The sequence below is a fragment of the Artibeus jamaicensis genome, unplaced genomic scaffold (assembly GCF_021234435.1).
Source record: "Artibeus jamaicensis isolate MK-2021 breed Jamaican fruit bat unplaced genomic scaffold, CSHL_Jam_final scaffold_537, whole genome shotgun sequence".
NCBI classification, from domain to species: domain Eukaryota; kingdom Metazoa; phylum Chordata; class Mammalia; order Chiroptera; family Phyllostomidae; genus Artibeus; species Artibeus jamaicensis.
This window is the reverse complement of record NW_026522047.1, coordinates 7,771,348-7,786,352: the sequence shown is the minus strand read 5'-3', so window position 1 is coordinate 7,786,352 and position 15,005 is coordinate 7,771,348. Positions and strand designations below refer to the sequence as shown.

The 15,005-nt window shown below is 35.2% G+C and overlaps 1 protein-coding gene across 1 annotated transcript in view; it reads right to left on the bottom strand.

Moving 5' to 3' along the window:
• Positions 1–5,820: 5,820 nt before the first annotated feature.
• HSPA4L (heat shock protein family A (Hsp70) member 4 like) overlaps positions 5,821–15,005 on the bottom strand; it is a 55,209-nt gene continuing 46,024 nt past the window's right edge. Inside the window, exons 18-19 of the mRNA XM_037129904.2 lie at positions 13,036–13,197; positions 5,821–10,693 (exon numbers count right to left, since the gene is read on the bottom strand). Coding sequence (XP_036985799.2) covers positions 10,502–10,693; positions 13,036–13,197 — 354 coding nt within the window. The 3' untranslated portion in view covers positions 5,821–10,501. The remainder of the gene's footprint in view (positions 10,694–13,035; positions 13,198–15,005) is intronic.

Genomic DNA, 15,005 nt, shown 5'->3' with positions numbered 1-15,005 from the left:
TTTGGCTAATTTGTTGAGGATTTTTTTGGATCTATGTTCATGAGCAACATTGGTCTGTAGTTTTCTTATGTCTTTGTATGGTTTTGGTATTAGGGTCATTTTTTACATGATTTGACATTTCTGGAAGTTAATTTTGTCAATATATATGACAGTCTGTTATTTATTGAGATTTACTTTGTAGTGTACAATATATCACTTTTGGCAAATATTCTATGTGTACTTAAATTTTTTTTAACCTAACTGTTGACTGACAGTTTATGTAAGTCTATTAGGTCTAACTTTTAAAATTGTATTCAATTCTTTTATATATTTATTGCTTACTATCAATTATCACTGTTACTGTGCACCTTAACTTCTCTTCGTAAATGTTAATAGCCTTAGATAGTCAGAGGCTGTTGTTTCAGTTACCTGCCTTGTGAATTGCTCTATTATCATTGTTAAAATTCACTTTTTATCCAATATTCCCCTTTTTGCACTTCAAAGTCAAGTTTATCTGATTAAGTTTCCAATTCTCTTTCCATTGGCATTTTCTTTGTATATTTTCCCCATCAATTTAAACTCACATCATTATGTTCAAAAGAAGGGTCTTTGTAGAAACCACTACAGTTTAAACTGGCAAGTTTAAGGTACTTAGATTTACTTAAAACTACTGATATTTGGATCTCTTTTGTATGATTTCTTTATTTTTTGCCTTCAACAGGTTTTTCTTTATACAAAGTGTTTCTTATTTCAATTTACCCTGACCCTTGCTATCTCTAAAACCAAAACACCAATCCTTTCAGGTTTATGGTTTACCAACCACAGTGAGGTTTAACAGGAGAGCAAATGTAATCACGCAGAAAGTCAGGCAAGGTTGCTGGACACAAACAGTTCAACTTGTCTTTTTTGGCATCTGAACCAGGCTATGAGAACCACTTTCTACTTTTAAAAAGGGGGGATTTTTGAGAAAGTACTGGAAGTAACACTGAACAAACATTCCTTCTTCACCTCTGGAATGTTATCTCTTTCCTATTTAATTATTAGGGACTCAGGTTTTAAAAGAAAACACGTAAAATCCTCTCCAGTTTTCAAAACACGGGATAAGATGATCAGGAATGAACTGCCGATTAGCCTCCGGGACTCTAGAAATACAGTGGCATCTCAGTGCTCATTAATTTGTTCTGGAACTCGAGACGAGTGCCAAAACCAACAAGTACCCAAAAGATGAAGCATTTTCTCTTGTGGGGTGGTGTCATGACTCAGAAATTCAAGCAAGTGTGAAGAGTCCCTAGCAAATATCGAGTACTAAAACATCATTTTCTCATCCAAATGAGACGAGCACAGGGTTTGATGAGTTATGAAGTTGATGAGTACAAAGGTATAACTATTTAATTGCATTTCATCGGAGAGTGTCAAGTGCACGGGGCATAAACTCATGTCTGGATTGAAGGTCAAGTTCTCATGAATTGTTCATCCCATAGAAGATTAAGCACCAAATGCTCCAGTTTAGACCAGGATTCCGCAATCATTTCCTTATCCCCACATTCTAGGCCATCTGACTCATTTTCGTCAGGAACAGCAATTCTCAAGCAGAGGAGCTGTTAGGAGACATGGGGAGGAGCTCCTCTTTGCCTACTAAAATTTCTAGTCTTCAAATTCCTTTATTCCTACATCTCTGCCAATATAAAGCTAAGATATTCTCTGGTAACAGTTCCAAAATTAGCTAACTACTACAGTTGACCCCTGAAAACTATGGACTTTTTTCCAGTAAATACATAGTGGACCCTCTGGCCTTGCACCCTCACTCCACCACCTGGGGATTAAAAACAGAACTTCCCATTTCCAGTTGGGAATCTTCGGACGCAGAGAGCCAAGTGTACACGCTGTTCTGTGTCGTTTTATGTGAGACGGGAGCATCCATGGATGCGGGAGTGCACGGGGTCCTGGAAGCAATCCCGCACGGATACTGAGGGATGACTGTGGTTAGATGTTGGGCGAGTCTAAAGTCCTCTGTGGATTCTCAGCTATGCCAGACGGTTGGTGCCCTTAATTCTTGTGTTGTGTAAGAGTCAACTGTTTTAGTTTTAAGAATCAATAATATCTGAGGGTCTGAAAAATTTGCCAATTTACTTAAAAAAACCATCACTGCCAAGCAAATTTCTGTAAATGACTCTGATGACCTGTCCACAAACCACCATCAGGTTAATGAAATTCAGTATGTAAAAAATTAAACCTCGGGTGTGCAGCTCACGGTTAAAGGAGTAGGCAGATACATGTTTATTATTATTACATAGCTTCTGGACAATGTGCACTACCATCCAAAATGAACTGCATTTATTATCAATTGTCATTTGTTTGCTCACTAGTATGAAGATGCCAATTTACACACATAGAAAATGTTTCATATACTTTGATACTGCCATATGAAAGCATTTTTATGGATGTGTTTGTGAACCAAAATTGTATGCCAAATATACATTCCTAGGATGTTACCAATGTAACATCACAAACCATTCTCACGTCCACTCATCAAAGCCAGGGCCTTTTACATGCACAACGCAGTAATTTTTATAGACGCAGCACACTTGACTCTGGTTTTCTGCACTGCGCTGGTCACTCTTTGTATTGAAAACAGATCAGGACACTGAGAAATCAAATGTAGTTTTCTCAAAAGTTATTAACATCAGGTAACTATTAAACTGCCTGAATTTATTTTACACTAGTAACTACAAAGTCACTATGTACATAAATTATTTTAATAATGGTTGGAGAAAAGAAAAAATGACAGGGATGCCATATTGTTAGTACTAAACAAGTTAGCAGCGTCATTAAATATTGCTTCTCTAAACTGTGTGTGGTGTTAGATAACAATGGCTTCGTCCTACCAAATATAAAAGGTAACTGCTTTTAATGTGAGTCTCCTTCCAAGACACTACGCTAAAAAAGTTTATTTCAGGGGAAAAAGCAAAACAGTTTAAAGCATCCACTACCTAGATTTCTGCCTCTAGTTACATTTTTAACATCTGAATTCTGGGTGGGTTGATATGATTTCACTATCATTTTATATTCAAGTTCTTGGGAGCCAAAAATTTAGGAAATTCTAAAACAAGGAAGATGCACAACACATATGTAATCAGAAAGCAGCAAAGAACTGACTGATCTTTTAAGAACCATTTTGAATTTCTGACCCTTCTTATTTTCTCATGTTGATATTTGGATTAAAAACGAGAGATGTTGGTTGCTTAATACTCACAAAATTGACTTCTTTTGGTCCAGAACTACTTAAAACTATTCTAAGGTCAATGTGAAAAATCTATTTGACCAAGCCATTATTAAACTTTAAAGATATTGTAAATGGAAATTTATAACATGACTTTTCAAATAAGTTAAGGTAAAAATTCTTAATAGTAAGATTTGGTATTAAAAAGGAGACAAAGGTAATCAAATTAGCTATCAAAGTGATATAATAGCAATGAAACTACTTTTAAAATCCGTAAAATAGAGACTTACAGTCAAGATGGCAATGGTAAACGTGGTCCTCGCATCCTTCCTCACCCACATCAGAATTACAACTACACTACAGAACAACCATCATTCAGAAACGGCCTGAAATCTAGAAGTCCCACAACTAGAGATTTCAAGAAGAAGCCACGTCAAGACTGGTAGGAAGGGTGGAGACACAGAACAGGCTGGCCCCACACCATGTAGTAGGTAAAATTCCTGAGAGGGATCTTGGCTGTGGAGATGCTCCCTAAAGAGTGAGGCGTCCCAGCCTCACACTAGGCCCTGTGGCCCAGGGCTCCAATGCTGGGAAGAGAAGTCCCTGTAACTTCTGGCTGTAAAAATGAGTGAGGATTAGGGCTGAGGGAGACAGAGTGCTTCGGGAGTCCCAGGAGGTTCCTTTTAAAGGGCCTGCACACAGACTTACTCTAACTCACTTTGTCTGAGCGCCAGCATGTGGATGGCAGCAGGGTCATTTGGGGGCAAACTGAACTGTCTGGCATCAGGCAGGGCAGCAGCTTTCTCCCAGACAACAGTGCTGGCAAAGGTCATTCTTCCTTTGATGAGCCCCCTCACCCCAGGACTGCAGGTGGGGCACCATATCTGAGCCTCCATCAACCTGGCCCACACTCTTCACCCCACCCTGCGGATTCCCGATTCTCTGAGACCAAGCCCTACCAAACTCGTGGGCCCACCAAAGCTGTTTCCACTGGCTTATCCATACAAATGGCCTGTTGCAGCTCAAATTTCAGACTTTCCTAAAATCCCTCACACAAGCAGCATGTTGCCTCGGTGTGCCCCCTACCTCTTATTAAGTGGTCCCAGGCCCAGCACGAGGAGCAGCCAGGGAGACAGCAGCTCTATGCAATGCAAAGAAACAAACACAGGGAGGCTGCCAAAATGAGGAGGCAAAGAAACATGTCCCAAATGAACGGAAAGAATAAAAATCCAGACAAAAGAACTAAACAAAATAGAGACAAGCAATCTCCTAAATGCAAAGTTCAAAACACTGGTTATAAGGATGTTCAATGAACTTAGGGGAAGAGTAGCTGAATTTAGAGAGAATTTCAACAGCATAAAAAAGGACATGGAAACCATAAAAAAAAGGCATGGAATCCGTACAAAAGAACCAGTCAGAAATGAAGGGTACGCTAAGTGAAATGGAGAATAATTTACATGGTATCAACAGTAGAGTGGATGAAACTGAGAATCAAATCAGCAATTTGGAATATACAGAAGCAAACAACACCCCATTAGAACAGCAAAAAGAGAAATGAATAAAAAAAAAAGATGATAGTGTAAGGAGCTCTAGGCCAATTTCAAGTACACCAACACTTACTTGCATCATGGGGGTGCCACCCCAGGAGCAATGACAGCAAGGAACTGGAATCCTATTTGAAAAAATGACAGAAAACTTCCCTAACCTGGTGAAGGAAATAGATATATAAACATTCAAGTCCAAGAAGGGCAGAGTCCCAAAAAAGATGAACCCAAAGAGGCCCACACCAAGATACATTGTAATTAAAATTCAAATGGTTAAAGACAAAGAAAATCTTAAAAGCAGCAAAAGAAAAGCAGTTAGTCACCTACCAGAAAGCTCCCATAAGATGGTCAGTTGATTTCTCAATGGAAACTTTGCAGGCCAGAGGGTCTGGTGAGAAATATTCAAAGTGATGAAAAGCAAGACCACAACCAAGATTATCCAGCAAAGCTATCATTTAGAATCTAAGGACATGTAAAGAACTTCCCAGATAAGGAAAAGCTAAAGGAGTTCATCACCACCAAACCAGTATTACGTGAAATGTTAAAGATCTTCTTCACGTAGAAGAAAAAAATATAAAAAATGTGAACAATGTCAATAAAAGTATCTATCAACAAATGAATCTAACAAAAAATGAACAAACAAGGAAAACAGAAACAGACTCATAGAGAACATTTCAATGGGAGGGTAGTTAGGGGGATGGCAAAAAAGGGGAAGAGATTAAGTAGTACAATCTGGTTACAGAATAGTCATGGTGATGTGAGTGTAGCACAGGGAGGAAATACAGTCAATAATGTTCTCATACTTACGCATGGTGTTGAACAGATACTAGATTTATAAGGATGATCACTCGGTAAGTTACACAATACCTAATTGCTGAGATATGTACCAGAAACTAATATAATATTGCATGTTAACTATGATTAAAAAATTTTTTAAATGATTTAAACTTTAAAAATCCACGAAATAAAAGATCTAAAGAATAATCAAAAATAAAAAAGCAAAACGGACTTGAAAAAATATAATGATCATTTAAGAGTCCGGAAATGATGCAAGGATAAATAAAACAAGACAGAAAAGACTGAAGACCATTTTCATTTATAGTTTACACACTATAATATAATTAAACTATGTAAAACATGTTGAATTTCACTCATCTCTTTATAGGATGGGTCATTTTTAGGTATCAGTACATTTCCCTGTGACTTAGAACATAACAGTAAATTAGAATTTCCAAAGCAAAAACCATTCTATTAATTTCTGTTGTTGTTATGGATGTTGACCTATTTGACAGACTGAGTGAGATGTTCATGATTCAATTTTTATTTTTTTGACTTGAAAGCTCCACATCATTCAATAATGTATTTTAACTCACATGCTTTTTCTTCCAATCCTTACTCTAACTAAATGCTTGAGGTATTCTTCAGGATCTGAAAGGTGAAGGAACCATTACCACCTATAGGTACAGACCACTGCTGTAGACTTAGGTTTTCTTCTTTTCTTCTAAACGGTTTCAGTTTGTTATTCTACAAATTGCAGGCACCCATTTATTGCATGAAACAATTACCCTTGAATTTAGTAATATAAAAAAACTTAGAGCTCTGGTCTTATTGTAAACCCAAAGCTGTTTTCTTGGGCAACTTATGAGTACATGGAAGAATATCAATTCTGGTGTATTTTAAATTAGAAATGTGAAAGTAAAAAGCTCAAGTTTCTTTTTTGATCATTTTGATTAAAAGTCTTAAGTTTCTTACCTACACTAAATTTGTTACCTTTCTCAAAAAAAAGGATTACATGCTTCCTAGAAATTATTTTAAAGTGATACTTTAGACCTTGACAAAAAAACAAAAGGTAATTTTAAACCTGCTTTTCTTTTTTTCATAAAAAGTCTGTATCATCTGAAATTGAATGACTGTTTTAAGAATCGCTAATGGTTAGAACACATGTTAAGAAGAAAATAAAATATTAGAACCAACTTTATAAGTATCCCTACCTATGTCATTTGAAAAGTCATTGGTAGCTATTTAATAAATGCTACCAGATTTTAAATACTGATAGAGCAATACAATTAGATATGCCTCTGATCAAATATCGCAAAACCAAAATCCACTTAAAACTCAAAACTTCCATAGTTTAACCACATAATAGCATTTACTTTAGAATTGAAGTTTCTTTTGTTATGAAATTCTAAAAGGCGAGAAAGATGAAGCTCTATTTTCCTGTTCAGTGAAGAATCCTTATAAATCTAGTATGTACAATTAATCCTTATAAATCTGGTATGTAAGGCTTTAACTGTTGTGAACCACCAAATACCAACTATTAAAAAGAAAGTCATTTCAGGTTCTCTCTCAATGAATCTCAGACTGTTCGTTTGCTTATTAGTTAAAATTAACATTGGCCTGGCTGGGTAGCTAGCTCAGTTGGTTAGAGCATCATCCCAATACGCCAGGGTTGTGGGTTCAATCCTCAGTCAGGGCACATACAAAAAGCAAATTAAAAAAAAATAATGTGGAAAACAAAACAAAATCGTAATGGGAATGTTTATAGACTCATTATTAGAACTCAAATTTCTGAAAAAATGTATGGTTTAGATCTGATCTATAAATCTATTTTGGGTAAAACTGAAGTCATCTAATTTGATTACTATATTCAAATGTCTATTGCCTTTAAATATGAATAAGTTTTTAAACAGATGCTTTACTAATTCGAATAAAATGCTTTAGTTCAACACTACCATTTTATTAAATTGATCACTGAGTCCCCAAATTCACTTTAAATTAAGAACTGTATCAAGGAAATAATCAGGAACATACTAAAAACAGACCCCCCCCCACAAAAGTCTAAGAAATTTTTATTCCTTCTTAATAAAAGCCTATTACCCTTTTAAAACTGAGATTACCTGTTATTCCAATAGCCTCATTCTTTGGTGTGCTGTTTCTAGTTGTTTTAAAACTGAAGAATTCTGTATACTGCTAAGGAATTAAAATATGTTATATATTTTTAGCAGTTTTTGTTTTTATAATTACAGTACAATGACTACTGGGAACTCGTTTTTCAAACCAAACAATTTATACTTTTCTACAGAGTTGAAGTGTACTAATATTTATTAGATCACCCCAGATGTCTGCACATATTTAGTTTTTATTGCTTACTATAGGAAAAGTCTATTTTGCTAAGTATCTTTTAAAATAACTTCTAAAATAGTGGCTTTCTTTTTTAATCCTCACCTGAGGATATGGTTTACCAATTTCAAAGAGAGCGAAAGGGGATGGGGAGAGTGGGACTCAGAGAGAGACACCAATGGGAAACATAGATTGGCTGCCTCCCCTACACGCACTGACCAGGGATTGAACCCGCAACTAAGGTACGTGCCCTAACTGGGGATTAAACTCAGAACCTTCTGGTGTACAAGACCAAGCTCCAACCAAATAAATCAGCCAGCCAGTCAGAGCAATAGTGGTTTTTGATTTTGAAAAAAATCTTTAATTTTTTCAGTCATTAAGTTAAACTAAGCCATACCACCTAACCAAAACTATACTAAGGAGAACATTCGCTTTTATCATGTAGTCGATAATTACATTATAAAGTTAAAGAGCTTTTGAAAATATCATGTATGTTGAATAAATAGGTAAAAAGTATACATATCACCTTTGGATGTATTTAACTTATTAAGTGTGACATAACAGGAAAATATGAAATGTTATAGGTTTAACCAAAATGCAGAACTACATAAAATGATTTAAGAGAAGAAATGGAAAATGTTGGAATATGCCAGACAATTCAGATGAAGAAAAGGTTGTTCCCACATTTATTCCCAGGAAATTTTTGAGGTATATAGCTCCTAAAAAAAGTGGAGAGGTCCTCTGGTCAACTCAAAAAAACCTATAAACTCTTTCCTTGTACTGTTATGAGTTCCCTTTAATACTTTTGTTCTCCCTGAAATCAACCTAAATATTCAACATACAAGTGAAAAAATAACTGAATCATGCTTTTTAACATAATATACTTCATCACTTATTACTAATGAATATAATTACAAGTATTTCATCTTAAGAGTATTACAAGGACCATTTAAAGGCTATTAGACATTAAAATGTATTGGAGATATATGATTTTTTTAATGCAAAAAAGGGAAATCTCCCTGAAAAAGGATGAATAAAAATCCCTGGAAAATACATTCCTCCTCCATACTCCGCTTTCAGTGCAAACTACATTGTAGAAACGAAATCTCTCTTAGAGAACTAGTTGTGAGAAATAATGACTATCCCTAAAGATATTAAACTCTCAATTTTTACTACTTAAGAAAAGTCAGTATTAATTCTTCTCAATATAAAGATTTAGCTTTGGGAAAAAGTGAGCCTTTCACAATTTCAAAACTAGGTCAGTCTGGCTGATTAGCATCAAACACAAGAGCCCATGCGTTATCTATGCTTTGCTTATGGGTTTAAAAATAATTTTTCAGTCTGCTCCCAGTTAGTTTCAAGCCTCTGGACAGAACTGAACAATGTGAACAAGTCTGGTGACGAAACACAGATTAAGTCCTCAAAAAATCTTAATTTCACAGCCCGTTGTCCTGTATCATTTATATAAGAAGCACCAAAACTGGAGCCAAGGTCTGAACAGGTAATATAACAGCAGGAACTGTAATTTAATAACACCAAAGGATATTACACTATGTAACATTCTATATTTTTCCTGTTGATATGTAACACAGTTAAGTTTATTACAAGCATTATTTCCTAAGACTTACGGTGTAAGTGCTTCTTTTCAAGTATTACTGCTTATTTAATAGTGTTAATCTGTATCTTAACATTAAGTACTTCAGTGATAAATGTACATATATATAACACACTGTGCCATCTTCCCCTGCCCTATGTTAAGATATGAACAAAATCAATTACTAAAACTAAAGGAACTATTAAAACTGAAACAAGGCCATCAACATCAAAGATACATGTCTGAGTAGGTCAACAGTGTTTCCTACTTAAGATTTTTCGCCAAAAATGCTTTCTTTTCTTTAGGCTACTATTACATAGCATGTCTTCTGGAAAACGAGATCAGAAGTTTCAAGTAGAAATGACACTGAATTACTCTAAGAAAACATTAATCCATATTATCAATGAGGAAAACTACTGCGTCACCTTAGCATAACATTGTGCATTCTGCCTTTCAACATGTGATTTGTTGTTCATTTATGTGATTAAACAGCAAAGTTTTGGAGTTTTCATGGCACACCAATGAGATGGACCAATTTGTTGAGGAACCTTGTATTTGTTTTAATATTTAAGTTAGAACAATACAATCACTAGAAAAAGGTCAGTGCCTCAGTGACTTCATACCACACCAATTTCAGTTTTTGTTTTTCAAAATAATGATCTGTTAGTTACATCTATACTTCTGCAACAATAGTGCAATACCGTATCCTTTCCTGAATAAGGAGCTGAAGTTTATCCAAGTAGAAGCTTTAAATAAGGTAGACTGTTGCCAACTACATAGGTATCAATCTTGCATGTGACATAAAATATATCAGGAAAGCTTAAACTGACTTGTAACTCGATATTCAGCTAAAGCTTCGCATAAGCAGCAACAGAAATGAACAGATGTGTACTCAATATAAACACTTTTCAAAACTACTCCAAAAAACAAATGACAAAAGTAGTTAAGAACAACTGAACATCTGTTGTGTGTACCAGATGCAAAAGAAGAATGGACCCCGTGGTTACTTGCACTGTTTAAACTGCATGAAGGTAAAATTAAGCCTTAGTCCACTTCCATCTGTCCGGAAGACTTAGTAGGCTGTGAGCTGTCTTTTGTTGTATCTGGTTTAGTTTCAGTTCCACTCTGTCCATCCGTTTGTCCATTGTGCTCACTATTAGCTTTGGCGTTGTCTTCTGCAACCTCTACTTTTGGTTTGGGTTTGTAAATGATGGGGTTACAGAAATTATCCAGTTCCTAAAAACATGAAGAATTTTGATTACATTAAAAATATTACTGTTCAGTTCCATGTTAACTTCCTAAATTTTCATGTAATTCAATATTCACATTCTTGAATTTATGTCAGCTCAGTTAGGTAACCAAATGTTTCTTCAAGTACCTCAATGAAGGATTTACCTTCTGGGTGCATGTCAATGGTGACAAATCATTCAATGCTTTTTGTATCTAATTTTCCTAAAAATTATTCCCATTTACTTCATCAGTAATAATTTGTATGTATTTTTAAAAACTTTATTTTTATTATAGTTGACATACAATGTTGTATTAATTCCAGGTATACAACATTGACTCAACATTTATATACCTTATGATGCGACCATCACGACAAACCTGTTAACTCTCCGTCATCATCCATCGTGGTATCACGGACTACATTCTCTATGCTGTACAGTACATCCCCATGACATCTTTATTTTGTAACTGAAGTCTGTACCTCTTATTCCCCTTCTCTTTTTACACCTACTCCCCTCCCCTGGCAACCATCAGTTTTGTTCTCTGTATTTATGAGTGTTTCTATTTTGTCTTGTTTGTTTTTTTTAGATTCCACACATAAGTGAAATCATATGGTATTTGTCTTTCTCTGACTTATTTCACTTAGCATGAAACCCTCAAATCCGCCCATATTGGTGCAAATGGCAATTTTTCATTCTTTTTTATGGCTAATATTCCACTGTGTATATAAACCACACATTTTCATTATCCATTCATCTATCAACAGACACCTATGTTGCTTCCCTAGCTATTGTGAAAATGCTGCTATGAACATAGGGATGCATTTATCTCCTCAAATTACTGTTGGAAATAATTTTTAATTCCTTTAAATCTGCCTAGTGCTGTTATGAGAATTATGTCAAATAACTATTTGATATTTCATAATATCAAATATTTAATATATCAAATACTAATCTATTTCATAAATTAATATTTCTCAACATTTACAAGAAAACATACTAACTTGACTTTTTGAAAACAGGTGAGTAGGCTTTTCTGTTGAAGGAAAAATAAAGCCATAAAAGTAAATGCAACTTAGTAATTCGGAAGAAATACAGTGTATTCCTATGTCATTCACAGAAAAATAAAAGGGTCACTAAAGCCTTCTCAGGCCTGTGTCACAGAGACCAGGACGGGGATGGGAAGACAGGGAGCAACATCCTGAAGGAATGTTTTCATGGCAAATGGTTCTCATCACACTTTGCACTGCATTTGATTAGGAGTACATTATTACAGCTTCTTTGTAAAACATAGAGTAAATTGGGAATTATTTTAGTGCTCTATTTGATTTTTAAAAAATACCTGTTTCTGTTTTTAAAAAAAAAATCAGACACCTAAAAACATACTGAACTAGATTTATAAATTCACTTGAAATTCCATATCCTACAGATATTAACATTGGTGAAAACCCCTCTAGATGTATGCCCAGGCACACAGACATATACAAATACATAAATCTATGAACACACTCATCTATATAGTGAGATAACTTTAGATTATTATTCTATGTATTTACATAGAATATTTAAATTTCTATGTATTATTCTATCTATAATTCTATGTATTACTCTATGTATTTTTATTCTATGTATTTACATAGAATATGTAAATTTCTATACATATTGTGAAACAATATCCCAGAAAAGACGTAGCAAATTTAACCAAGTTGCTCAAGAAGAGCATCCATTTCTTTACACCCTTGACAACTAACTACAGCCAAGATTATAAATGTAAACACATCAGATGGGTGAAAAGAGAATTGCATTTTGTAGATTTAGTGATGAGGATAAATACTACTTTTGTATTTTATATGTTTGTCAAACGTGCATTTTTTTTGTCAGCTGCTTCTCCAGTATCTTTATTCATACTCCTGCTTTGATGTTGATCTTTATTAAAAAGTTTGTCCCCATATTTTTCATGTTTTCTATTACAAACTTTGACATTTTCATCAGCCATATTTTTAGACAGGAAACTACTAGAAGTAAGACTTTACCGCAGAATTAAACACATTTTGAATTGTGTCAAAGACACACTAGACCTGTACTGCCACGTTTTACAATGCAGACTTGGAAGTCCTGCCCAATACAGAAAAGCCTGACATATTTGACAGTTGAAAGTTGTCGAGCTTTTATTTCATTCTGTGTTACACTTAGAATTTACAAATCAGCTGTGTGTATGTGACTAATGAAGCCAAGGAACACAGATGTCCCACCTACTATCTTTTCTTTTCCAAAATAAAAAATTGTCTCCAATTAAAAAAATTTTTCATGCTTTAACCCCTTAAAAAAGAGTATTGTATGGTTTCTTACCTTTGACTTTGCAACTATTTCTGAAACTTTCACCACTGGATCTTGAGTAAGACTTAGTTTATTCTGTGCATTCATCTTACTGTTCAGCCAAATCATTGCTTCACTTATATACTTTTCAACTTTTTCCATTTCAGCAGGATCTAAATGATCATATCTTTCATCCTATTAAAAAAAACTTTACTTAATGGAAAAGATTTTTTAGTAAGTAAATTATATTAGTAATTTTTACTTAAAAGATTCAGACTCTTACTGAATGTACACCTTGCACATACCCATGTGAAGAAGCCACATACAGATTACATAAAACTGAAGAGACTGGAAGAAAGAAAAAAATCAGTGTGGGTTCTTAAAAAAAAAGGCTTTCTGAAGGATTCAGATTTGTAAGAAAATGACTAGTGGTGAATATTCAAGGAAAGGTAATTAGCCAAGAAAGAAGCTTATGGAATTGAATTTGGTAGAGATTAAAGTGAAAAAAGGGAAGCAGGCATACAGAACTGAACAGAAAATTGTGAATATAACACAAAATAATATAGTAAAACAAAATAAATATAGTAAAAAGGGATTACATAATAAAATTCTGTGTGAAAAAGAGGAATGCAGCTGCCACACACATAAGGCAGTTTAAGAAGTCATGGTTTAGACTGTTAGCCACGGATTCAGGAAAAAAAAAAGGAAAAGCAACATATTAAAGAAATTACTGATTGAATGTGAAAAATAAAGGGAAAAAGAAAGAACACTCCGAAGCCAAAGAACTGAGAGGATGGTGATGTTAATGTTTAAAACCATAAAGCTTCATGAGATACTCAACTTATCTTTCCACTTGTATGGATTACAAATGATGTATCCATTTATCTTTGAGTTAGTTTCTGGGTGCCCCCATTTTCTTTAATTCCTTCCAATTTCATGGATCATTTCTTAAGTTCCTCTTCATCCATGCTCCAGCATACTTAAAAAAAAATCCTTAGCCTTGAACGTCTGCCCTGAAATCTTAACTGTATATCCAATTTCCAACTTGAATTTCTATTTGCAAAGTCTGAAATGACGACCGATGCTTGAAACACCTGATTACCTCCCTACCTACTCTTTCTAGCTTTCACCATCTCAGGAAATGGTAACTTCATCCTTCCAGATGAAAATCCTTTGAGTCATCTTGGACTCCTTTCTGTTATATTTATATAAAATCTATTAGATCATATTAACTCTGCCTTCAAAATACAGGCAGCAAAAATACAAACACTTTCTTCTCCACTGCTATCAGGGTTCAAGCCTCCCCTCATTTCTGGCCTGTATGATTCTCCCATCCAATACTAACCAGGCCTGGCCCTGCTTAGCTTCCGAGATCAGACGAGATCGGGCGTGTTCAGGGTGGTGTGGCCGTAGACCGTATGATTCTAATAACGCCTTCACTAGTCTCTGTTTCAAGATCCTTCAAAAACTAAGTTAAATCATATTACTTCTATGCTCAAAACCTGCAATGGATTCCTATTCTCAGAGGAAAAGCCAAATTTTTCTAAAGGCCTACCCTAGTAGGCCTTTACGATCTGGCAACCGCTAACCCCGCTCCCCACTGTTCTCAGCTGCACCGGCCTCCATGCTGTTCCTTCAACGTGTTCTCCCCGTGAAGTTTGGCAACTGCTATTCCCTTTTCCTAGAACTTTCTTTTTATAGTTACCATGCATCTTGAGCCCTCAGCTCTGTCAGTTCTCCCCTCCCGCGTATGTCCTCTTATTAGCAGTCTGCCCTCTAACAAGTCTCCCCTCTGGCAGCCCCTTACTTTTTCCACAGCCCTTCACCACCACCTGACTACTCTCCAGCAACTTTTATCCATCTTTCCCCACTGAAGTATAAGGGTCAATGTTTTGTTTGAGGCTATAGTTCCAGCACCTTGATGAGAGGCTGGCACATAATAAAACCTCAAAATCCTTGGACATAAGTGGATTCTGCCTTGCTTTGGATGACACCTTAAATCT